Source organism: Ranitomeya variabilis, chromosome 4, assembly GCF_051348905.1.
Source record: "Ranitomeya variabilis isolate aRanVar5 chromosome 4, aRanVar5.hap1, whole genome shotgun sequence".
Classification (NCBI taxonomy): Eukaryota; Metazoa; Chordata; class Amphibia; order Anura; family Dendrobatidae; genus Ranitomeya; species Ranitomeya variabilis.
Window position 1 is genome coordinate 92759568 of NC_135235.1, and position 27461 is coordinate 92787028.

At 42.9% G+C, this 27461-nt stretch overlaps 1 protein-coding gene across 1 annotated transcript in view; it reads right to left on the minus strand.

Moving 5' to 3' along the window:
- RNLS (renalase, FAD dependent amine oxidase) overlaps positions 1 to 13764 on the minus strand; it is a 215480-nt gene extending 201716 nt beyond the window's left edge. Inside the window, exons 1-4 of the mRNA XM_077258905.1 lie at positions 13604 to 13764; positions 6126 to 6231; positions 5804 to 5946; positions 4685 to 4843 (exon numbers count right to left, since the gene is read on the minus strand). Coding sequence (XP_077115020.1) covers positions 4685 to 4843; positions 5804 to 5946; positions 6126 to 6231; positions 13604 to 13721 — 526 coding nt within the window. The 5' untranslated portion in view covers positions 13722 to 13764. The remainder of the gene's footprint in view (positions 1 to 4684; positions 4844 to 5803; positions 5947 to 6125; positions 6232 to 13603) is intronic.
- Between the last annotated feature and the right edge of the window lie 13697 nt (positions 13765 to 27461).

The window sequence follows — 27461 nt, forward strand, 5'->3', positions numbered from 1 at the left end:
CACCAGCTATGTGCTCATCCATGATCTGTGCCCCCCAGCTCTGTGCCCTCCTTTGATCTTTGTGCCCCCCTGTGATTTCTGTGCACCAAAAAGAAGCAGCTCCAGCCGTCACATTAAGGGTGAGTTACCGTAATTAATTGTTTGACTAAATATAAAGGGGTAATTTTCAAGGTGATCATTTTTATGTGACCCCTGGATGATGGTAGAAATTTCCAAATGGCCCTCGGCTGGAAAGAGGTTCCCCACTCCTGCTTTATAGTCAGTGGGAATAGTCAGACTCTTCTGATGTGCATCTAGTGATGAATCCATCAGCAGCCATTTTTCATTATTCTTTTTGCACAATGGAACAGGATAATGGAAGGGTTTAGCAGTAGCATGAACCCAGCATTAAAGGTGTTGTCCATCACTTTCTAATATTTTCTTTATGTGGCTAAGGGATAAGAAAATGCTAAGTAGGGGGCGTGGTGTAGGAGGGTTGTGCTGTTATGGACAGTAAGGAACACTCTGTTACTTTAAGAGACTGCACCCCCTTGTCTGGCAGGATGGAATGTTCTGCTTCTCCCCTGCAATAGACTGTGTGAATGAACTGGACTGTGCAGATGGCAGGGGTGGAGCCTGAACAGCGTGTGTGAGCTGAGGCTGCTGCAGAGAGAACTTTGTGCTGATAGCTGCAAGAGAGGAGAACTGTGTCCTGATATAGCTGAAAGAGAGGACCCCCAGCCTGCAACGGAGAGGACTTGTGAGATTTGACAGACTTTTCCGGGTGCAGTGACGGTGGCTGTCCTGTGTTAGCTCGAGGAGCCATGAAGATACAGAGAAAGGGATTTACAGTTTCCAGAAACCCCTCCAGGACCCAGAAGCAAGGAGAAGACCACATCTCTTGGAGCTGGCAGAAAGCCATGCGCATCACCGTACTAGACTGTTGGGGGCCCCCCGGGACTGGATCTGAGTCCCCAACATCACTGTGAGTTTGTTCTTGTTTTGTGCACATGTCAGGGCCTAGTGTAGGCTTCAATAGTCAGCATCATTCTTTGTTTATTGTTTGCATTTACTTGTGTGACATATATTGAGTCTGTAACAGTTGGAGCACCGTGCTATTGCACCGTGCTATTTTACAGACAAGCTAAAGAATATAACTCTTGTAAATTATCTTTTGCCATTGCATACCCGTTTGCATGTTCCTCATCCACTTCATTCCTTGCCTTCCAATAAATCTAGTTTGTTCTTTGCACCTCATCTTGTGTACTGTAGTCTTCCTGCACCGTGGTGGTCCTCCGGCCATCGCTTCAAGTGGCACTGATTAAGGGAGCTTAGTCTCCAGAAATGCATTGAGATTCGTACCCATATGGTTTGTGCTGAAGTTTGTATCCTCCATGTTTAAGTTTGTGAATAAAGAAAACTTTTTTTCACGGATTCGGTGAAGCTGGACATTTTTTTCTTTTGGAGTCAGTCTGACATCCCTGGAGATTTAGGCTATGTGCCCACGCTGCAGATTCATGTGCGGATTTTTTCACACCGCTTTTGAAAAATCCGCAGTTGAAATGCAGGATTTCCTGTGCTTTTTGTGCGGATTCCACCTGCGGTTTTCCACCTGCGGATTGAGCAGCAGATGTAAAACGCTGCGGAATCCGCACAAAGAATTGACATGCTGCGGAAAATACAATGCAGTGTTTCCGCGCGGTATTTTCCACACCATGGGCACAGCGGATTTGGTTTTCCATAGGTTTACATGGTACTGTACACCTGATTGAAAACTTCTGCGAATCAAATCCGCACCGTGTGCGCATACCCTTACACTTTTCTGATCAAAAAATTAATTGTTACTTGTTCAATGGTTTGCTTCTAACTCTCCAACAAGGGTACAGTTATTTGGTCGGTTTTACACACAGAGTTGTGATGCGTTTTTTTTACTTTTTTTTTTTCTTCTTTTTTTTTTTTTAAGTCAAAAGCAATGGAGTCAGATATTACCGAGTAAAATTAAATATCTACATTCAAAGGTTTTTTTTACTACTAGTAGTGTTTTTTTTTGGAGGGTGGTAGATGCATTTTTATGAAGATGTTCTTTTTACTGATGTTGCATTTTTTTTTTCAGGTGTTTTAGATATAGGCTTCTTTATGGATCTTTAAGAAGACACCAGGAAAATGTATGTACAGAATGTTACACAAATAATGCATGTAACAAAAACAAATCCAATAAAAATTGGAAAATCTTTTTATCTTTTTTTTTTAAACAAAAAAAAGGAACCTCAGATAAACCGCCGGCTTCTAGTTATTAGCCTACAAAAGTTCTAAGATGGACTATACTCAGAAATTCTATACTATTACAGACTCTATGCATCGAAATGAACCATCACTGCCACCAAGTGGAGATTTTAAGGTAATATAACAACTTCAAAGGGAATAAATACTCTTCTTTTCAATATTCGATAGTGTGATAACAGCAATTTTTAAACAAGAAGCAATGCTGTAAAAATATTACATAATGTGGTCTTCCGCCATATTCTTAAAGTTGACAGCGGGAAGCGATGATGTCATGACCACAAGTCACCTGACCACTGATAATGGGACACATAAGGCCCAATAAACTGAGACTGGCGATGTTCACGCCAATGTTAATGAACAGCTTAGCCATGCCCGCTCATCTTGATGATGCTGTTTGGGACTGGTCCGAAAATGCCAAAAGTCACATTTTTGCACAACTTTTAAATTGCGCATACATTTTTGTGACTTTTTAACGTGTTTTAAGGTGTTTTATGCTACTCATCATTTTAAGTTACAGCAAAGTATAAATTGGAGATAATTGCAAGTCTCAAAAACCTGCGCAACCTCCTCCAATTGTGCAGGTACTTGCATCCAATTTTATTTTAGGATTGTGCATGTGAATTCCTTACAGACTGGGACCCAAAACTCTTGTCAGAGAGCACGTCACCATAGTGTAGTCATTTAGTCAACAGGGAATTTTATGAGATTTCCACTCTCATGGATACAGAATCTGGAATGTAACACTGGGCTATAATAACTGAAGAGGTTTGCCCACCATAACACATCACCTATCCACAGAATAAGCAATACGTTTCTAATCGCTGGGGAATGTCGAATGTTGGCACCACAACTGACCCCAAGATTGAGGCACTGGAGCCTGCCACTTAAAGCTATAGTAACAGATGTACAAATATGATCAATTCATCGCACCGTATATGGAACAGAAAGAGAGGCCAACTTTTGTACTTGGCCATCATAATATCTCCCATAGACAATAAATGGAGCTCTGCCATCCCTATCACTAGTTAGTATAGCGAGCCGACCCCTTTTATTAAGTTATTCCAATGAATTTCTAGAATTACACTGCTTGGGTATATTTATATGCAGCAGTAATGATATAACAAAATGCTACACAAAAAAAATCCATTGATGTCCATGCCTTTTTGTGGTGGTTTTGCAATGTTCACACTCACAGAATTACAAAGACACAATTCCTCTTATATTGAAAACTATTGCAATTGCGGAAAAACAGTACCAAGAGCCACAAATGAATAAATGTGCGTTTTCTGTTTACTTTTTTGGGGAGTACTGTACTAGTGCTTTTACTCATATCCTAACAGTGCTTTGAATTCACCTGTCATTTTACTAGAATTATAACAAGGGCATAATCCTACATGAGTTATGTTACAGCTCATCCACGGTGGCACTACTTGCAGTTCTCAGTTCTCTAAAAAGCAGGGGGCATGTAAAGAGACGGTTGAGATTCCCAGCAATATGTGCTCTAACCTTCCTTCATTTAGTTCTCATAAAGCGCAGCTCAAATTTACACTGGTAATGTGCTACGAAAAGCTAGGAGGCAAATGGAAAGTACATAGCAAAAGAGTTAGCTATTGTAAACGGGCCTAAGGGGGAACGAAGAGTAGAAAAGAAGTGCTGACGTGCTATAAGAAATAAGAGAGCACATGTAATACAATAGACAGTAGTGATGAGCGTGTGCTCGTTACTCGAGTTTCTCCGAGCACGCTCGGGTGGTCTCCGAGTATTTCAGCGTGCTCGGAGATTTAGTTTATGTTGACGCAGCTGCATGATTTGTGGCTGCTAGACAACCTGAATACATGCAGGGATTACCTGCTTGTTAAGCAACCCCCACATGTATTCAAGCTGTCTAGCAGCCGCAAATCATGCAGCTGGGTCGACAAACTAAATCTCTGAGCACGCTGAAATACTCGGAGACCAGTCGAGCATGCTTGAAGAAACCCGAGTAACGAGCATACTCACTCATCACTAATGGAGAATCATCTGGCATATATTGCAAAAAGCCTTAGGAAAGGAGAGCAGGGGAGAGGTGCGGATGTGATATGATGAATTATCAGGCATGTGAATTACTGAGGAAAGGTAGATACTGACACACTAACAGTCCATCAGCATATTACTGTGATCTGTGCAGCAAGGAGGCTTTTACACAGTATTTATGAGAGCTGGCAAGCAGAGCAGATTGTAAGGATACATCTACACATCATGTAATCTGTCCCGCTTATCTGAAACTATAGACAGATTAGTCTTGACAACAGGCAGTAAGTCATCAAATTACCACGACGCTATAAATTTAGAGCAATTTTTCTACTTCGAATGTATCTTGAACATTATATTACTGAAATATACAGTATCTATTTAATATGGTGAAAAATAAAATGCAACTTACATTTGGAAATATCACCTTGCAGCTGCAGAATCTGTGGGACTGGCATTGTGAGAACCACAATATCAAAGTTTTCAGGGGACCCAGACTTTCTGAAAACTTCCCATTTTCCCTCACGTAGGTTTATTTGTGTTACGTGCCGTTCATAATAGACATCAGCACCTGTTTAGAGCATAAGAAAGATTGCTTAAAGTGAGAGAGACAGAGACAGATAAAATAACAAACTGAGCTTATTTTCACCCTCTCCAGGTCTAGCGATGCCTCACCAGCCAATGCGCCTATCTTTTTTAATGAGCTACAGCAGTGGCATCACATCAGAAGGGCTGCAGTCAATCAATGAGCTCTGTGGCTTATGCCTTTTATATTGGCACAGATGCCGAGTCCACTGATTGGCTGCAGTGGTTATGAGTGCTTTAATCACCTCTGCAGTCAATGAAAAAAGACCTGGAGCAGTGGCAGCGCTGCATCGCTTGATAGGAGAGGATAAGTGTAAGTAGTTTGTTGTTTCATCAATTTCTAAGCTTATAGAGTAATTACAAGCAAAAAAAAATCCAATTTTCACTTTTTGTCTCCATTTGTCTCAGTGAGTGAATTAGTACATCAAGGGGCACTTCTGAATAGCATTTTTTCTGTTTCAAATCAGCACTCCCTTGCCAAGGAAAACGCTTGCGGATTTATGTCACGTTTTTCAAGCGTTTTTGGCAAGTTTTTCATGTGTTTTCTTCAAGCGCTTTCCTATACAACTCCATTCCTATGCAGCTCCATTGCATGAAATTACACAGTACAGAGGCCGTCAGTAAAGCAGGACGAAGCGGCAGTAGGAATAGAGCTGGAGTGACAGAGGCCTCAGATCTACTATAGCTTTTTGGTCTCAATTGCGTATCAGTTCAAACGCTGATGTCCCAATAATGGAGGAACAACTGGCCATGTTATTGCTGTACTTGTCTTTAATTGAGCTACAGGAGCATATAAATAGTTTTGGGCGGGAGGGTAAATTTCCTTTAAATTTATTTTTTATGCCTTCAGTACCATGTAACGTATTGTACGTTGAATTTTATTAATATTTGCAAAGAAAGCTCATCTATGTAATATTATTTAGATAATAAAAATGTAGTTTAATACCTGACTGGCTGAGGTAGTGCTTAACGATTGAAGAGACTCCCTGAGGTGTAACGAGGTTATAAGAGCCTTCCTTCATCACCATTCCTTCTACTGTCGCACTTAGTGGTTTACAGATGCCTTTAGCCACTAGTTCATCATAGAAGCTGGAAAAGAAAGAAAAGTTCTTTTTTTGGATAAAGAGCCACAAAAGACAATATTCTGCAATTAGATAGTCAACTGACCATACCCCCTTTTGCTAAGTTTTGTTTTTTGAAGTGAGAATAATGGTACAAAAGGGCAAAAATGTGAAAATATCACCAAGGATAGCAATGACTTGTCTTACTTTTTGTGCTTCTGGGCATAATCCGGGGTGACTGTGATATACTGGGCTCCCAAGTCAACAATACAGTTTGGATTTGATGGTGACCGACTGGTGGACATGCGCCCCCCTAAATAGCAATAAAAATGGGATTTTTTTGAGTAGAATGCAGAAAACATATATTTACTGATACAAGACAAATTAATAGTCTAAATTTTACATGCAGGAGGGGCAACATTAATAATCGTCATAGTCAACTGATACTCTCTTCACAAAACAGTATTCCCAAGGCATATTTACACTTAAAGTGTAACCATCGTTATAATTTTTATTTAAAAAAAAAAAATCAATAGTACATGTGAAAATAAAAAACTTTAATACATCTCAGAGAAATCTGCTTTTATTTCCTGGAGGACTGATCTTTTATTATCAAAATTCTGAAATCTTGGGTAAAATCTGTATTTAGTGAAGAAAGATTTTTAAATTACTCAGAAAGGAAATGACAGTTGGTGCTGATAAGACTCTATGTGCATGTACAGGTTCAAAGGCAGGAGGAGCTCTGCTGAAGCCTCTCCCTTCTTCCCCTTCTATCTATACAGACTCTTATCAGTAGCAACCGCCATCTCCTATCCCAGTAATGTAGAAATCTGTTTTCACTGAATAAAGATTTTACCTGTGAATTGAGAATTTTGAGAATAAAAGAAAAGTTCTGGATTAGAAGAAAGCAGATTTCTCTTATAAGATATAGTATAAAGTTTTTGCATTTATTTGTGTAAATATAGGAATTTTAGCAAATATAGGAATATTGGCAAAAAAAAAAAATTTTTGCAATTTTCAAACATTTAATTTTTATGCCCTTAAACCATATAGTTACATCACACAAATTAATTAAGAAATGACATTTACCACATCTACTTTACATAAACATAATATTTGAAACACATGTCCGGAATTGCCGCAGAAATTTCCGAAGCAATTCCGCAACTGTGCCACAGGTAAAACGCATGCGGAATTGGCATGCGTTTTCCTGCTAAACACTAGCGTTTTCCAAGCGTAATAAGCTTGCACAATGCTAGCTTTTTCCAAGCGATCTCTAGCATCGCTTGGAAAACTGATTGACAGGTTGGTCACACTTGTCAAACATAGTGTTTGACAAGTGTGACCAACTTTTTACTATTGATGCTGCCTATGCAGCATCAATAGTAAAAAGATCTAATGTTAAAAATCATAAAAAAAAAAAAAAATCGTGATATTCTCACCTTCCCGCTCCTCGCGATGCTCCCGTTCCCAATAATGCCTAGCGTCAATGACCCCAGATGAAGTAGCGGTCTCGCTAACGGGAACGGGAGCATCGCGAGGAGTGGGAAGGTGAAAATATCACGATTTTTTATTTTAATTCTTTTTTTACAGGTATATGGTTCCCAGGGCCTGGAGGAGAGTCTCCTCTCCTCCACCCTGGGTACCAACGCACATGTTCTGCTTACTTCCCGCATAGTGGGCATAGCCACATGCAGAAAGTAAGTGGATCAATGCATTCCTATGTGTGCGGAATCCCAGCGATTCCGCACAAAGAATGAACATGCTGCGTTTTTTCCGGAATGCGATTCCGCAGCGGAAAAAAATGCAACATGTGTACAAAAATTGCGGATTGCATTCTAATAATAGGATGCTTAATGTATGCATTTTTTTCACGGTTTTATCGCGTTGTTATAGCGGAAAAAACGCGAAAAATCCTGAACGTGTGCACACAGCCTACAAGTTGATCAGCAATTTTGCAATTTTCCAACAAAATTCACAAAAGCTATTTTTTAGGGACCATATCACATTTGAAGTGACTTTGGGCAGTCTATATGACAGAAAATGCCCAAAGTGACATCATTTTAAAAACTGCACCCCTCAAAGTGCTCAAAACCACATTCAAGAAATGTATTAACCCTTCAGGTGCTTCACAGGAATTAAAGCAATGTGGAAGGAAAACATTTAAATGTAACTTTTTCCCACAAGAATGTTGATTTAGCCCCATATTCTGCATTTTCACAAGGATAACAGGAGAAAATGGACAGTATAATTTGTTGTGCAATTTCTTCTGAGTATGCCGATATCCCAGATGTGATAGAAAACTACTGTTTGGGGGCACGGCAGGGCTCGGAAGGGAAGAAGCGCCATTTGACTTTTGGAATGCAAAATTGGCTGCAATCCATAGCAAATGCTTTGTCGTGCTTGCAGAGCTCCCAATGTGCCTAAATAATAGAAACCTTCCACAAGTGACCCCATATTAAAAAATACACCCCTCAAGTAACTTATCTAGAGGCGTGGTGAGCACCTTTAACCTAGAGGTGCTTCATAGAATTTTATAACGTTGAGCCGAGAAAATGAAAAAAAAAAAAAAAAAAAAATTTCCATCAAAAATCTTGGGTTTGCACCAAATTTCTCATTTTCGCAAGGGTAGTGGACAAAATGGACTGTATAATGTGTTGAACAATTTGTCCTGAGTGCATGATTCCCTATATGTGGTGGAAAACTACTGTTTGGGTACACAGCAGGGCTCGGAAGGGAAGGAGCGCCAATTAAGTTCTGTAGCTCAATTTTGACCTCATTAGATTGCGGATGCTATGTCACATTTGAAGAGACCCTGACATGCAAAAACCCCTACAAGTAAAATCTCATCTCTTCTGGAATTCATCTAGGGGTTTAGTGAGTATTTTTAACCTTTAGGTGATTCACAGAATTGTATAACATTAGGCTAAGTAAATGTAAAATGTTGCTTTGATCCCGAACCTTTAATTTCAAAAGGGATAATAGGAGAAAATAAAAGGTACAGTTTGCTACACAATTTCTCCCCTTGATAAAGCGGCGTTCCAAACGCACGTCGGGGTCCACATCCTATTGGGGGTCACCACCAGTTGGTTTTCACTATCCTGGTAAACCATTCTTCATTTGTTGTTAGACATTAAATGGTGTATTTGATCCTTATTGTTGGTTACCAATATGGTTTGGCTACTAGTGAGTAAGGCTTCTTTCACACTTCCGTCGTTTGGCCAACGTCGCAATGCATCGTTTTGGAGAAAAAACGCATCCTGCAAAGCTGCCCGCAGGATGCACTTTTTCTCCATAGATTTGCATTAGCGACGCATTGCGACGTATGGCCATACGTTGCATGCGTCGTCTACTGGATGCATCGGGTTTTGGCGGACTGTCATCTCGGAAAAACGTTCCAGGGAACGTTTTTCCATACGTCACATGCAGTGTTTCACACTGCACATGCCCAGCAGGAAATTTCGCTCTCACAATCTTTCCTGCTCGGCAATGCAGATGGAAATGTGAAAGCAAACACTTCTGTCAGTACGTCGCGCCGACGCTTCGTGACGGCCCCGTACCGACGGAAGTGTGAAAGAAGCCTAAGAAAAAAATAGACCTCACAGTTTGATGTGTGATTTCTCCAGAGTGCACCAATACCCTATATGTAAAAAGAAATTGCATACCATGGCTCAAGATAAAGAGTTAATAGATCAATCATAGGCATACAGTGAGGAGCGAGGGAAATAAATACCAAGAGTGCCGCAGGTCCCAGTGTAACCCCTTGACGCGCGTTTCGATGTCTTTTTTCCTCAGAAGGAGTGCATCAAAACGCCATGGTATGCAATTTCTTTTTGTCTCTGGTTTCCCTTATGAGGTGCTTAATTACTGCATTTATTATTACTCTACCATTTTACGCCTCAGTTAGGGTCACCAGGGACAAAAGTAGTTGTAGTGTCCAGGGTTACTACTTTATTTACTTATTTGTATCCTATTGCTGCACTCTAATTCTCTGCATTTTGCACTTTATTTATTATCAGAAGACTATGATTTATTACTTCATATATGTGCATTTTATAATTATAGTTTACTGTGCAGGTGTTTACAAATCTCATGTAAGTATGGATGCAATATAACCTTTTGGGTATTATCCATCTATTTCTGGCCCCAGTGTTTTGCTTGCTTTCTTTTTTTTATGGTCTGTCAAGTCAACATCTCCAAACACTTTTTTAAATATTTTTTAATTGTATGTTTCAATAAAAATTTAACCTTTTATATGCAAATTATGATTGGAGGACTTTTTCCACTCTGCATAGGTGTTTTTTACAGTAGAAAGCTCAAATGAGAAGGAGCGCCATATTATTGTTATGATAGTGTAGCAACTCACTCGGGAAAATACAAAAAAAGAAGTACGTCCAGTTAAAAAATATGCTGCCTTCTTCCTAAAAAGAAACAGAAGGTGCAGAGTAAAGAACGTAAACAGCAAAGAGATAAACCGTAGCTGGTCTTTCACTGACTGGCTTAAACTACAACAGTGTGGCTACACATCCAAATGAGACTATCACCAACAGAAAATACCAGCAGGGGGAAAGTATAAAAGGCCACACTCGAAAGGTTATAGGGCAGACAAATGAGTACGTGAAAAAACCTGTTACCCTAAAAAGACTGAAGCAAGGATAACAAAAACTAAACACTAGGAGAAAAGGTGTATCTATTGTTACTCGGTGGACTGAGAAGCCAACCACAAAGCATAGGCTCTAGGGTTCAAACCTAGACGCATGTCAATTATAGTGCAGATTTTGTTGTTATGGTTTGCGGGTTCAATGACCCACTAGAAGAGGCCCTGAGGTGCAAGAACAGCAAACTCTCCCCCATAAGTGACCCACATCTTGCAAACTATACCTCTCAATGAATTCATCTCAGGGTGCAGTGATCATATTGACACCATGAGTGTGTGTAATGCTCCACCAAGGAGCCACATAGAGCACGGAAACTAGAGAAAGATTAAATGGGCACCACTGAATCATGCCCTGTGCAACCCTGAGCTCCCTGCCATCCCTAGATGAGTTCTTTCATCTTGTGCAGCAATTTCATTCCTAATCCCTGTCTTGCCCTAAGTACGGCCCTGGCTAGTCCTATTCCTGCTCTAAAATACACATACAAAGGGAAACAGACAAGGGTAAAGAAAACAGCAATCACTCTCAGCACACCCAGACTAAGGATGAGGCAAACCAAAAAAAGAGAAGGAGAAGGAAAACACCAGACAAACTTCACACAGCAATTTCCAGAGACAACTCCAAAACGGCTTATCTTTCCGCGTCTCCAAACCATCTGTAAGGTATAGCAAGCTATCACTGGCAACGACTCAAAGCTAAGAGAGGAGTATTTATACCAGAGGGGAGTGGATAAAATCAGAACAGCTTATCCTTGCAACAACAGAGCAAAGGAAATCTGCACAGCTAACTGGAATGAAAAGCCGATCCAACCAGTGCAGGAGCATGTGTAGCCAGACACAGCGATCTTCTGACCCCTCTTTGTTGCGGTATCCCCGGGATAGTGTGTCACTGAATTTTATACCATTGGGCAGTGAACAAAAATAATAACTTTTTTACCACAACAAAAAAATTGTTTTAGCCCCAAATTATACATTTTCACATGGGAAAATGGGTAAAAATGGCACCAAAATTTGTCACACAATTTCTGCTGAACGTGGCAATACCCCATATGTGGCTGCACAGTACTGCTTGGCTACACAGCAAGACTCGAGTGGGAAGGAGCGCTATATGACTTTTAGAGAACAAATTATCATAGAATAGTTTGCGGACTCCATATACCTTAAGTGCCAGAAGTGCAGAATCCCCTCTCACGTGACTCAATTTTGGAAATTAAACCCTTCTATGAATTTATCTACAGGTATGGTGACTCCATGGGTGTTTTCCAGAAACAAGCAGCAGTGGATGTTGCAGGGTGAAAATTGCAAATCTGGCAGTGTAGTGCCCAGTACGTTGTAGTGCCCAGTTTGTGCTACTGGACATATGCACCCGTAAATTAATCGGGCTCTCAATGCTATAGAAATGGCAAAAATGTGGATGCTAAATGTGGTTTAGGCACACTGAGGATCAGAAGTGAGGGGGGCATTTGGAATTGGGAGTGCAGAATTTGGTAAATTTCTTTTGGGGAGCAAGGAGCCTTAGCGCTTTTCCAGAGCCTTCGTACTACCAGTAACGTGAAAGCCCCCTAAATTTCCATTGACAGATAATGGACCTAAGTGGGGACTTGCTTTTCTTTGTGGATTGAGTTGAAGCTTTTATTGGGAACATCTACATAACATTTATGATTATTGTTTACGCCGTTTCTTGTGCGGTATAAGTGATTAGACGACTTTATTCTTTGTGTCGGTGCCTTTACAGTGATACCAGATTTATATCTATTTTTATGGCTGCTGTCACACACAAAAAAAAACGCTTTTTTTTGGCAAAATAAAGTTTTTATATCGCCATATTTTGGAAGCTATCATTTTTCTATATATCTTCTAACAGAGTCATGTGAGGGCTTTTATTTTGCCAGACGAGTTGACATTTTTACTGGTACCATTTTCAGGCACATATAATTTTTTGATTGCTTTTTATTCTGATTTTTGAAAGGCAGAATTGACAAAAAACAAAAATTCAGGAATTGTTTATGTTTTTTATGTTTTTTTTTTTAATGCCGAGCACCATATGGTAAAAGTGATAAGGCAACTTTATTCTTTTTGGTTAGTACAATTACAGTGATACCTCATTTATATAATTTTTTTTTATATTTTTCTGGTTTTACACAAAAACTATTTTATAGAAAAAAATAATTATTTTTGCATCGCTGTAGTCTGAGAAGTATGATATGCAAATTGCCTCTTCGGAGAAAAAGAGGACTTGAACTCTATAGCGCCACATGTTGGAAGTACCGATCCTACACAACACACAATATTATTTTTTTTTACTTTTTTTTTACTTATTCACTCTATGGGACTTTCACTTTTATAACTCTAATCGCTGGTATAATGCACTGTTATGCACCAGCATTGCAATGCATTATACCGGTCAGTGCTACACTGACAAAAGCTTCTTAGACAATGCTCTCTGCTGGTCAAATGAAGCAGCAGAATAGTAGGCAGGAGCGGTCCAGACTGCTCTGAGCCAATGCCGGGCACAACAGGCAGCTAGTTAACAATCACCTGCCTGGAAGTCTTAGGGTAAAATAAGAAAAGTCCCAGGAAACCCCATTGAGGTTTTGCTTTATTAAATACATTATATTTTTATTTACAAATCACTTGATTGTCATATGGTTTACACAAAGGTAAAACTACTAAAAACGCCCTTTACAGCATATTACTATACTTTAAAAAAGAGCACTGATCTTTTAAAATAGTTTTTAAAACATTTTTTAAATGTCAGAAAAGTCCATTGTATGAGTGAGTGGTAAAAGCTGATATGTGGCCCCGTGGCTACATAAGGTGCATACTAGGAGGGACCTTCCTACATGGGGACCTGGTGCGTGGCTAGTGTGGGGGTGTCAGCGGCATATAGTACACTACAGGCAGCTGCAAGCCCCTGCCTGCCCTCTGCAAGTATCAGTGACTCCGATCACATTTTAACACATATTATTTCATGGAGTTAGTAATAAAGAACTTTGTCCCTTTAAACCACCTTGTATAAAGTAATCATTACCTGCGCCCCTGGCTTTGTCCCATATGACAAGCTGCAGTTTGTTGGCCAGTTCCCTCCTCAGCAGGTAAGCACACAGGCTCCCTGTCAGGCCTGCACCAACGATTAATATCCTAGACATGGTTCTCCTGCCAGTGAATGAAAAGCTCCTGATCTGAGCCTCTCCTCCACCCTTACACAGCAGCTGCTGGACAAGTATAGCTTTCCCTGGGTTAGGAGCTGCAGGCCTGTCATGCTGCACCAAGAATACAGCACTCAGTATCAGTTACGTACAATACCAACCTGATTTCCCAAAATGATTCTAGCAGTAGTGCATTTAATTGCTTCTTCCTAGTGCGAAGAAATAAAATGTGTATTTATTTACATCTGTGTTGAAGCCTCCGTTACAGATCTGACCAGAATTACCATTCGAGTAAATAGAAATGGATCCGCAGCACCCGGGAGCGGCCACTAAACAATTTTTGGATCTATGATGTTCCGCTCTGCACGCTGCTTACATTGGGCCTCAGCCAGAACTGGTAACACATGATCAGGTAGCTGTGCCATGTGTCAGACCTACACTGATCTGAAATTGGTGACCTACTGTCACGGGGTTACCGTGACAAAGAGGAGCCAGAAGACCAAAGCATCTGCTTTCTCCTATTGCTGCACTGATTAGAAGCACTTCAGCTTCATATTAAACGGTGTGAATTTCTTTTGGTAGTGCAGGAGTTAATCTGCTCAGTTGAGAGCTCCTGGAGCTAAGGCTCTCAGCTGTGCACCGTTAGCCACTCCTATCTCCTGGCTGGAGGTTGTTGGTGGTTGTTATTGGAGAAGGCGTTTGGTGGATTTATCTGTGACTGTTGATAGGTTTTGAGTGTGTGATAATTCCCTTTCTTCTCCTACTTTGGTTTAACCCCATCCTCCACTGCCAGAAGCATCCCTCTGTTACATGTGTGAGTATATTTGTATGTTTGGTATTTTTCGTTATCCCTGTTCGCATTACCTTGTTAGCCTGGTTGGTGTATTACGGTACACTACTACTCCCCTCTTCCCTGGGTGGGGAAAGGGTTCAGACTGGGGCGGATTCAAGAGCTAAGGCAAGGTACGTGGCCCTGGCGTCTTCACCATAAGAAGTAATCAGGGAACTAGGACCAGCTGGGTCGCCCTCTTTGTTAGGGAGAGGGAAGGAGCCCCTGGTCAAGGGACACAAAAGGCGTGACACCTAGCCTATGGATAAGTCATTATCTGATAGTAATTGGCAACTCCTTTAAGAACTGAAATGTGGCTAGAACTGTAGGGTGGATTTAGATGGCTTTGTATCAGGATCACCTGCTTAGCAGTTACATGTTATATTAGATTTATGCAACTACCCAAAAAGTATGTTAATGGTTCATCTATTTTTACAGAAATAGGCAGATCCGAGCATTCGGGGTCATGGCTTCAACAAATTTTATATGCCAAAAAATGTCAAAAATTCTAGTGTAAATCTTTAATTTTTTGCGCACGCCCACCAAGCAATAAGCCTACTTTATTACAAGAGTGCCTCTTAATACATCAGGTGCATCTTATGCCATCTTGCTTTTTAAGACCGGTGTAAAGGACACTGATCTAGAAAGATCACCCGCCATGAGTTTTTCATTTGCTTTCTTCATGTATCGTTTGTAAAGATTTCATTATATAGCCTTTGGTGAAGGAAGAGCTATACAGACACTTATATGGAATCTGTCAGCTGGTTTTTGCTATGTAATCTGAGGACAGCATAATGTAGCAGATGAGACACAGATTTCAGTGATGTGTCACTGATTAGGCCGTGTGCTGTTGTTTTCATGCAATGAAGATATTATCACTGCCAGGACTGGGGTTCATGTGAGCCTTGGTCCTACCACGTCTTCTCCTCTGATAAGCAGCTCACTGTCTGTAGACAATGTACAACCCTGGCAAAAATTATGGAATCACCGGCCTTAGAGGATGTTCATTCAGATGTTTAATTTTGTAGAAAAAAAGCAGATCACAGACATGTCACAAAACTAAAGTCATTTCAAATGGCAACTTTCTGGCTTGAAGAAAATGGTCCATGACAAGGCTCCAACCTGCAAAGCAGATCTGGCAACAGCAATCAGAGAAAGTTGGAGCCAGATTGATGAAGAAGTACTGTGTGACACTCATTAAGTCCATGCCTCAGAGACTGCAAGCTGTTAAAAAAGCCAGAAGTGGTGCAACAAAATACTAGTGATGTGTTGGAGTGTTTTTTTGATTGTTTGTTTTTCATGATTCCATAATTTTTTCCTCAGAATTGAGTGATTCCATAATTTTTCCCCTATGCTTGGTTAAAAAAGTAACCATTACTGACTACCACATTTTTTGTTCTTGATTTCTTTTATTGTTTCTTAAAGCCAGAAAGTTGCCATTTGAAATGACTTTAGTTCTGTGCCATGTCAGTGATCTGCTTTTTCTCTACAAAATTAAACAACTGAATGAACATCCTCCAAGGCCGGTGATTCCATAATTTTTGCCAGGGGTTGTATATAGAGAGCCTGGAGTGTGTGGGGCTAGCTTTCTGAGCTTTGTTGCATGCTACATCTGAGGACTCTGACTCACAACTGCTGCACCCAGTAAAAAGCTTTTTTAAAAGCTCCGTGAATTAATGTGTGCACACACCGTTAGTGTACCATAGCTCCCAACCATCCCTCATTGTGCGGGACTGTCCCGGTTTTGAGCCTTGGCCCCGCTGTCCAGCACGGGATGCTCTGCTTCCCGCAGACAGCAGGAGAAGCAGCCGACATGCCCCCTTGTGTTAAGCCATGCCCCTTACCCTTCTGTATGCAGTGCAGTACGTATCAGCCGGTCATCCCTGCACCACAGCCTTACACCACATATTGGCTGCCTGCTTTGTGCGCACAGGACCTGTGATGAGGTCACAGGAGGGGTGGAGTCAGGGGTCACATGATCGGGACCTCCGTGGATTGCAGGACTCGGCTGTGCTGGTTGCCAACTTGCCACATGGTGCTTGTGGATGTGGTAAGTAATGCCTTGTGTGGGGTCAGGAGGTGTACAGTGTGGATGTAGCAGAGCCATGTGTGTATGGAGCGGAGCCATGTGTGTACGAGGTGTATGGAGCGGAGCAGTGTGTGTGCGAGGAGTATGGAGCGGAGCCGTGTGTGTATGAGGTGTATGGAGCGGAGCTGAATGTGTACGAGGTGTATGGAGCGGAGCCGTGTGTGTGAGGTGTATGGAGCGGAGCAGTGTGTGTGTATGAGGTGTACGGAGTGGAGCCATGTGTGTGTGAGGTGTATGGAGCGGAGTCGTGTGTGTATCAGGTGTATGGAGCAGAGCTGAATGTGTACGAGGTGTATATAGCGGAGCCGTGTGTGTGCGAGGTGTATGGAGAGGAGCCGTGGGTGTATGAGGTGTACAGAGCAGAGCGATGTGTATGCAAGGTGTATGGAGTGGAGCCGTGTGTGTATGAGGTGTATGGAGCGGAGCCGTGTGTGTTTGAGGTGTATGGAGCGGAGCTGAATGTGTATGAGGTGTATGGAGCAGAGCTGAATGTGTATGCGGTGTATGGAGCGGAGCCATGTGTGTATGAGGTGTATGGAGCGGAGCCGTGTGTGTACGAGGTGTACGGAGCAGAGCCGTGTGTGTATGAGGTGTATGGAGCGGAGCCGTGTGTGTATGAGGTGTATGGAGCTAAATGTGTACGAGGTGTATGGAGCGGAGCTGAATGTGTACAAGGTGTACAGAGCAGAGCCATGTGTGTATGAGGTGTATGGAGCGAAACCGTGTGTTTATGAGGTGTATGGAGCGGAGCCGTGTGTGTATGAGGTGTATGGAGATAAATATGTATGAGGTGTATGGAGCGGAGCTGAATGTGTACAAGGTGTACAGAGCCATGTTTGTATGAGGTGTATAGAGCGGAGCCGTGTGTGTATGAGGTGTATGGAGCGGAGTTGAATGTGTACGAGGTGTACGGGGCAGAGCTGAATGTGTACGAGGTGTACAGAGCAGAGCCGTGTGTGTATGAGGTGTACGGAGCAGAGCCGTGTGTGTATGAGGTGTATGGAGAGGAGCTGTGTGTGTATGAGGTGTACGGAGCGGAGCCGTGTGTATAAGGTGTACGGAGTGGAGCCGTGTGTGTATGAGGTGTATGGAGCGGAGCCGTGTGTGTATGAGGTGTATGGAGCAGAGCTGAATGTGTATGAGGTGTATGGAGCGGAGCTGAATGTGTACGAGGTGTGTCCTGATTCCCAATGGCAGGGACTTAGGCAAAAAACGGACAAGCTCTAGGAAGGATGGTATCTTAGGTAACCGCGATACTGAACCTAACACGCAACTAAAAATAGCCAGGGGGTGTGCCTACGTTGTCTCTAGACACCTCGCGCCAGCCGGAGAACTAACTACCCCTAATAGAGGAATACACAGACCTGACTTGCCTCCAGGGAAACCCCAAAGGTTATAGTAGCCCCCCACATATAATAACGGTTAGGTAAGAGGAAAACACAAACGCAGTATGAATATAGATTCAGCAAAGCGAGGCCCTCTGACTAGATAGCGGAATATACAAAAGAGGACTTCGCGGTCACCTCAAAACCCTGAACAGCCATCCTGGAATTACCTTAACTCCGTTGTCAACTCATGACACCGGAGTAGCAATTCCAGATCACTAGAGCTTCCAGCCGCACGAGATATGAAAATGCATGCTGGACAAAACAAACACAAAAGCCAAAGATTCAACTTAGCTGACTTGCAGACTTGGAGCAGGAAGCAAGCAACAAGGTGCTCTGATAACATTGATTGCCGGCACTGCAATGACTGGGAAGCCAGACTAAATAGGAGACTCCCAATTTCCTAATGGAAACAGGTGCACTGGAAAAAACAAGACACCAGTCAACCAGTACCACCAGTAACCACCAGAGGGAGCCCAAAAACAGAATTCACAACAGTACCCCCCCCTTAAGGAGGGGGCACCGAACCCTCATGAGAACCACCAGGGCGATCTGGATGTGCCCTATGAAAGGCGCGAACCAAATCCGAAGCATGAACATCAGAGGCAGTCACCCAAGAATTATCCTCCTGACCGTATCCCTTCCATTTAACCAAATACTGAAGTCTCCGTCTGGAAATGCGAGAGTCCAAAATCTTCTCCACAACATACTCCAATTCACCCTCCACCAGCACAGGAGCAGGAGGCTCAACAGAAGGAACAACCGGTACCTCGTACCTCCGCAACAACGACCGATGGAAGACATTATGAATGGTGAAAGATGCTGGTAGATCCAAACGAAAAGATACAGGATTAAGAATCTCCAAAATCTTATAAGGACCTATAAACCGAGGCTTAAACTTAGGAGAGGAGACCTTCATAGGGACAAAACGAGAAGACAACCACACCAAGTCCCCAACACGGAGATGATGACCCACACGACGATGACGATTAGCAAACTGCTGAGTCTTCTCCTGAGACAGCTTCAAATTGTCCACCACATGACTCCAAATCTGGTGCAGTCTATCCACCACAGTGTCCACTCCAGGACAATCCGAAGATTCCACCTGGCCAGATGAAAAACGAGGGTGAAACCCTGAATTGCAAAAGAAAGGAGAAACCAGAGTGGCAGAACTGGCCCGATTATTGAGGGCAAACTCTGCCAACGGCAAAAAGGCGACCCAATCATCCTGATCAGCAGACACAAAACACCTCAAATAAGTCTCCAAGGTCTGATTAGTTCGCTCCGTCTGGCCATTAGTCTAAGGATGGAACGCAGACGAAAAAGACAAATCAATGCCCATCCTGGCACAGAACGCTCGCCAGAACCTGGACACAAATTGAGATCCCCTGTCAGAAACGATGTTTTCCGGGATACCATGTAAACGAACCACATTCTGAAAAAATAAAGGAACCAACTCCGATGAAGAAGGCAATTTGGGCAAGGGTACCAAATGAACCATCTTAGAAAAACGGTCACACACCACCCAAATGACGGACATTTTCTGAGAAACCGGGAGGTCCGAGATAAAGTCCATAGAGATGTGCGTCCACGGCCTCTTCGGAATAGGCAAGGAAAACAACAATCCACTAGCCCGAGAACAGCAAGGCTTGGCCCGAGCACAAACATCACAAGACTGTACAAAGGTACGCACATCCCGAGACAGGGAAGGCCACCAGAAGGACCTGGCCACCAAATCTCTGGTACCAAAAATTCCAGGGTGACCTGCCAACACAGAAGAATGAACCTCTGAGATGACTCTACTGGTCCATTCATCTGGAACAAACAGTCTCCCAGGCGGACAATGATCAGGCCTATCAGTCTGAAACTCCTGCAAAGCACGCCGCAAGTCTGGGGAGACAGCAGACAAAATCACTCCATCCTTAAGGATACCCGTAGGCTCAAAATCACCAGAGGAGTCAGGCTCAAAACTCCTAGAAAGAGCATCTGCCTTCACATTTTTCGAGCCCGGCAAGTATGAAACCACAAAATTAAACCGGGAGAAAAACAAAGACCAGCGCGCCTGTCTAGGATTCAGACGCCTGGCAGACTCAAGGTAAATCAGATTCTTGTGATCAGTCAAGACCACCACCTGATGTCTAGCACCCTCAAGCCAATGACGCCACTCCTCAAATGCCCACTTCATAGCCAAGAGCTCCTGATTACCGACATCATAATTTCGCTCGGCGGGCGAAAATTTTCGAGAGAAGAATGCACATGGTCTCATCACTGAGCAATCGGGACCTTTCTGCGACAAAACCGCCCCTGCTCCAATCTCGGAAGCATCAACCTCAACCTGAAAAGGGAGCGAAACATCAGGCTGACGCAACACAGGGGCAGAAGAAAAGCGGCGCTTAAGCTCCCGAAAGGCCTCCACAGCCGCAGAGGACCAATTGGCAACATCAGCACCCTTCTTAGTCAAATCAGTCAGAGGTCTAACCACACTTGAAAACCCAGTTATAAATCGACGATAGAAATTAGCAAAGCCCAAGAACTTCTGAAGACTCTTCAGGGAAGTAGGCTGCGTCCAATCACAAATAGCCCGAACCTTGACAGGATCCATCTCAACAGAAGAAGGGGAAAAAATATACCCCAAAAAGGAGATCTTCTGAACCCCAAAAATGCACTTTGAACCCTTTACAAACAAAGAATTGGACCGCAAAACCTGAAAAACCTTCCTAACCTGTTGAACATGCAACTCCCAGTCATCCGAAAAAATCAAAATATCATCCAAATACACAATCATAAATTTATCCAGGTATTTACGGAAAATATCGTGCATAAAGGACTGAAAGACTGAAGGAGCATTAGAAAGACCAAAAGGCATTACCAAATACTCAAAATGGCCCTCGGGCGTATTAAATGCAGTTTTCCACTCATCTCCCTGCTTAATCCGCACCAAATTATACGCACCCCGAAGATCAACCTTAGAGAACCACTTTGCCCCTTTAATACGAGCAAATAAATCAGTCAATAGTGGCAAAGGATACTGATATTTGACTGTAATCTTATTCAACAAGCGATAATCAATACAGGGCCTCAGGGAGCCATCTTTTTTACCCACGAAAAAAAAACCTGCTCCTAAAGGGGATGAGGATGGACGGATATGTCCCTTTTCCAAGGACTCCTTAATATACTCTCGCATAGCAGCATGCTCAGGCACAGACAGATTAAACAAACGACCCTTGGGAAACTTGCTGCCAGGAATCAATTCTATAGCGCAATCACAATCCCAGTGAGGGGGAAGAGAACCAAGTTTAGGCTCCTCAAAAACATCACCATAATCAGACAAAAATGCCGGAATTTCAGAGGGAGTAGATGAAGCAATGGAAACCAAAAGGTACTTCCCCATGAGCCCCCCAACATCCCCAGCTTAACACAGACATTGTTTTCCAGTTGAGGACTGGATTATGAGTTTGCAACCATGGCAATCCAAGCACTAAGACATCATGCAACTTATGCAACACAAGGAAGCGAATCACCTCCCGATGGTCAGGAGTCATACACATAGTCACTTGTGTCCAGAATTGTGGTTTATTCCTAGCCAAAGGTGTGGAGTCGATACCCTTCAGAGGGATAGGAACTTCCAAAGGCTCTAGGCTAAACCCACAACGTCTGGCAAAGGACCAATCCATAAGACTCAAGGAAGCGCCAGAATCCACATAGGCATCCACAGTGATAGATGACAATGAACAAATCAAAGTTACAGACAAAATAAACTTAGATTGTAAGGTGCCAATTGAAAAAGACTTATCAACCTTTTTTGTGCGTTTAGAGCATGCTGATATAACATGAGCAGAATCACCACAGTAGAAGCACAACCCATTTTTGCGCCTATAATTCTGCCGTTCACCTCTGGACAGAATTCTATCACATTGCATAATCTCTGGTGCCTGCTCAGAAGACACCGCCAAATGGTGCACAGGTTTGCGCTCCCGTAAACGCCGATCAATCTGAATAGCCATAGTCATGGATTCATTCAGACCTGTGGGCATAGGAAACCCCACCATGACATCTTTAACGGCGTCAGAGAGACCTTCTCTGAAATTCGCCGCCAGGGCGCACTCATTCCACTGAGTAAGCACAGACCATTTTCGAAATTTTTGACAATATATTTCAGCTTCATCATGCCCTTGAGAGAGGGCTATTAAGGCCTTTTCAGCCTGAATCTCCAAATTAGGTTCCTCATAGAGCAACCCCAGTGCCAGAAAAAACGCATCCACACTGAGCAGCGCAGGATCCCCTGGTGCCAATGCAAATGCCCAATTCTGGGGGTCACCCCGCAACAAGGAAATCACAATTTTAACCTGCTGAGCGGAGTCTCCAGCGGAGCGAGATCTCAGAGAAAGATACAATTTACAATTGTGCTTAAAATTCAAAAAACGAGATCTATCTCCAGAAAAGAACTCGGGTATAGGGATCTTGGGTTCAGACACAGGAGCATGCATAACATAGTCTTGGATATTTTGAACCTTAGAAGCGAGAGCATTCAGGTTTGAAGCCAAACTCTGGATATCCATTTTTCAACAGCAGAGATCTGAGCCATTCAGGGGTTAAGAGGAGAGAAAAAAAAAAAAAAAACAGCAGACTGCAATTATGGCTAGGAGAACTTCTGAGCAAAAAAAAAAAAAAAAAGTGTCAGAAACTTCTTTTTACTCTCTTTCTTCAGCCAATACTCTTAATACATTAGGCCGGCAATACTGTCATGATTCCCAATGGCAGGGACTTAGGCAAAAAACGGACAAGCTCTAGGAAGGATGGTATCTTAGGTAACCGCGATACTGAACCTAACACGCAACTAAAAATAGCCAGGGGGTGTGCCTACGTTGTCTCTAGACACCTCGCGCCAGCCAGAGAACTAACTACCCCTAATAGAGGAATACACAGACCTGACTTGCCTCCAGGGAAACCCCAAAGGTTATAGTAGCCCCCCACATATAATAACGGTTAGGTAAGAGGAAAACACAAACGCAGTATGAATATAGATTCAGCAAAGCGAGGCCCTCTGACTAGATAGCGGAATATACAAAAGAGGACTTCGCGGTCACCTCAAAACCCTGAACAGCCATCCTGGAATTACCTTAACTCCGTTGTCAACTCATGACACCGGAGTAGCAATTCCAGATCACTAGAGCTTCCAGCCGCACGAGATATGAAAATGCATGCTGGACAAAACAAACACAAAAGCCAAAGATTCAACTTAGCTGACTTGCAGACTTGGAGCAGGAAGCAAGCAACAAGGTGCTCTGATAACATTGATTGCCGGCACTGCAATGACTGGGAAGCCAGACTAAATAGGAGACTCCCAATTTCCTAATGGAAACAGGTGCACTGGAAAAAACAAGACACCAGTCAACCAGTACCACCAGTAACCGCCAGAGGGAGCCCAAAAACAGAATTCACAACAGAGGTGTAAGGAGCGGAGCTGAATGTGTACGAGGTGTACGGAGCAGAGCCGTGTGTGTATGAGGTGTATGGAGCGGAGCTGAATGTGTACGAGGTGTATGGAGTGGAGCTGAATGTGTATGAGGTGTATGGAGCGGAGCTGAATGTGTACGAGGTGTACGGAGCGGAGCTAAATGTGTACGAGGTGTATGGAGCGGAGCCCTGTGTGTATGAGGTGTATGGAGCGGAGCCATGTGTGCAAAGTGTACGGAGCGCAGCCGAGTGTGTAGGAGTAGCTATATGCGGCCAATATACAGTATGGAGCATCATGTGCGGTCATTATACAGTATGGAGCATCATGTGTGGTCATTATGCAGAATGGAGCATCATGTGGGGCCATTATACAGTATGGAGCATCATGTGCGGTCATTATACAGTATTGAGCATCATGTGCAGTCATTATACAGTATGGAGCATCATGTGCAGTCATTATACAGTATGGAGCATCATGTGCAGTCATTATACAGTATGGAGCATCATGTGCAGTCATTATACAGTATGGAGCATCATGTGCGGTCATTATACAGTATGGAGCATCATGTGCGGTCATTATACAGTTTGGAGCATCATGTGGGGTCATTATACAGAATGGAGCATCATGTGGGGCCATTATACAGTATGGAGCATCATGTGTGGTCATTATACAGTATGGAGCATCATGTGGGGTCATTATACAGTATGGAGCATCATGTGCAGTCATTATACAGTATGGAGCATCATGTGCAGTCATTGTACAGTATGGAGCATCATGTGCAGTCATTATACAGTATGGAGCATCATATGCGGTCATTATACAGCATGGAGCATCATGTGCGGTCATTATACAGTATGGAGCATCATGTGTGGTCATTATACAGAATGGAGCATCATGTGGGGCCATTATACAGTATGGAGCATCATGTGCGGTCATTATACAGTATGGAGCATCATGTGAGGTCATTATACAGTATGGAGCATCATGTGCAGTCATTATACAGTATGGAGCATCATGTGCAGTCATTATACAGTATGGAGCATCATGTGCAGTCATTATACAGTATGGAGCATCATGTGCAGTCATTATACAGTATGGAGCATCATGTGCGGTCATTATACAGTTTGGAGCATCATGTGGGGTCATTATACAGTATGGAGCATCATGTGCGGTCATTATACAGTATGGAGCATCATGTGGGGTCATTATACAGTATGGAGCATTATGTGGGGTCATTATACAGTATGGAGCATCATGTGGGGTCATTATACAGTATGGAGCATCATGTGCAGCCAATATACAGTATGGAGCATCATGTGCGGTCATTATACAGTATGGAGCACTGTGTGGCCATATTTTTTTGTTTATAATTATTGTATATGAAACAGTGTGATCAGCAGTGCTAAATGGGTGTGGTTGGGACGTGGATATCGGTGTGACTAATTATGAATGGGTGTGGTCAGAGGCGTGGCCTAAAATTTGCCCTCTTTGTCCCTCTTTCCCATCTTCAAAAGTTGTGAGGTATGGTGTACATGTACATGAGACAAAACTGCATGAGAAACACATTCAAAATGTGTGCTTTTTATTATAAATTGCTGCAGTTTTGCAATGCAAAATGAATGATTCACCTGAGAAAAAATGTGTGGTAAAAAATTACATGGTAATTCATTGCACTGAGAGGTGAATTGCTGCACTGGATACCCTGCAGGAGAGCAAACACACTCCTAAGGGGCCTCCTCATCCACTGCCATATGTGTACTCACAGTGCGTAGTAAGGGAACACAGAACAGTCAGACAATTAGACTAAGGGCTCATGCCACAATACATGCTCCTGACCCAAGTATGACAGCTACATATATTTCTATGAGGCTGTGATGCTCAGGTCAGGAGACCCATGGCCAGTCCGTGCATTTGAGGTATGAGGCCTATTTGCATGGACGTCTGCATGAGCCCTATGGAGTAAGCAGCAGTTTGGAGGCCACTTTGAAATATTGCACTGAAGGCATACATCGCTAAATAAAGTAATTTGCAATGTCGAATGGAATTTGTCAGGAGGATCAACCCTCCAAAGATGACTATATGTGCATGTAGGTCATAGGAAGCTGAACAACATGATACCTTGATATCTGTGATCGAATGTCTTATTCCAGAGATAGCCACGTTTTTCTTATATGTAAATGAGCTGCTCAGGACTATGGACGGGACACTGATCTGCAGGAGAATCTGCTCCAGAGATTATTATAAATGAAAGAGGGAGTTACCAGAGCGAGGCAAGTAACTAACACAGGACAGTAGGGCTGAACCTTGTCTCCTGACAAACACATTTGCTGCAGCTCTCACAGCTCTGCTGTATTGTAGCACTGGCTCCTGTGAGATGGAAGCTGAGAGGAACCTGCAGATGTGTCAGGTATAATCACACACACCTCTGCAGCGAGATCAGGAGAGCAGAGAGCGGCCATCAAATATCACACTGGTAACTCTCCCTTTCATATAAAATAATCTCAGATTCTCCTGCAGATCAGTCCTGAACAGCTCATTTACATATGAGAAAAACATGGATTTCTTTGTAATAAGATATCAGATCGCAGATATTAAGGTATCATTTTATTCAGCTTCCTATGACCTAGATGTCCATATTAGGAGGGTTGATCCTACTGACAGATTCCCTTTAAATGACTTTCATTGCAGGATAGAATTTGAAAAAAAATTGAAAGTTTACTTCCTCTTTAATAATGTTTTATTCTCTCGCTATATAGGAATCAAGTCCTTATAATCATCAAGTGAAGTGGGGGAGGGGGTCACTGATCAACATTATTGCTCTGATTAAATCATATTGTGGATACACACAATCATTTATATTACTCAGAAATCTGATCATCTATTTTTGGCAGAATGAAGTGCATGACTATCACACACATTTTAATCCAATTTCCTCTTTCAGATTTAATCATGCTTCCCAGATTTTTTTCGGTTGTTGGCTAGTTGCAAGGATAAAGGTCACATTAGTATCCGTCATGCTTCGGATCCATGAAATATTGGCTTAGCAATGCAAAATGGTTTCTCCAACAATTTGCTGATATCGATGATCATACTGTAATCGTGGATAAATACAGACAAGTGATAACAACCTGCACCAGAAGAGGCTGCACCGAATATATCTGAAGCAGATTTCAGTTAGGGGATCGGCTCCAAACTTTAGGAAGAAATGTGCATCTGGCTGAAAATATTGCAGCATAAGCAGGGCTCCCACAGTGCAGTTGGTGCAGACATTTGTTTCCAAATTCAAAGTTACATATTACATATAAATACATAATAAAGCAAATCTCTCACCAGATTTCACAATACAAACTGGATCCATCTACTATATAATTGTCTAAGGGTCACTTCTGTCTGTCCTTCTGTCTGTAACGGTTATTCGTTCGCTGATTGGTCTCGCCAACTGCCTGTCATGGCTGCCGCGATCAGCGACGCGCACAGTGCAGAAGAAAATGGCCGCTCCTTACTCCCCGCTCTCACTGCCCGGCGCCCGCATACTCCCCTCCGCTCACCGCTCACACAGGGTTAATGCCGGCGGTAACACACCGCGTTATGCCACGGGTAACGCACTCCGTTACTGCTGCTATTAACCCTATGTGACCAAGTTTTTTACTATTGACGCAGCCTATGCAGCGCCAATAGTAAAAACATCTAATGTTAAAAATAATAATAATAAAAAAAAAAAAATGATTATATACTCACTTACGCCGCCTTTCCCGCTCCTCGCGATGCAACCGGCACGTTCCGGTCGCACGGATGGTCTGGCAGAAGGACCTGCCATGACGTCACGGTCATGTGACCGCTACACGGTCATGTGACCGCGACGTCATGACAGGTCCTGCACGACAAGGACCTGCCGTGACGTCATGGTCATGTGACCGCGACACGGTCACGTGACCGCGACGTCATCACAAGTCCTGCGCGCCTGCGCGGAAAGGTCCTG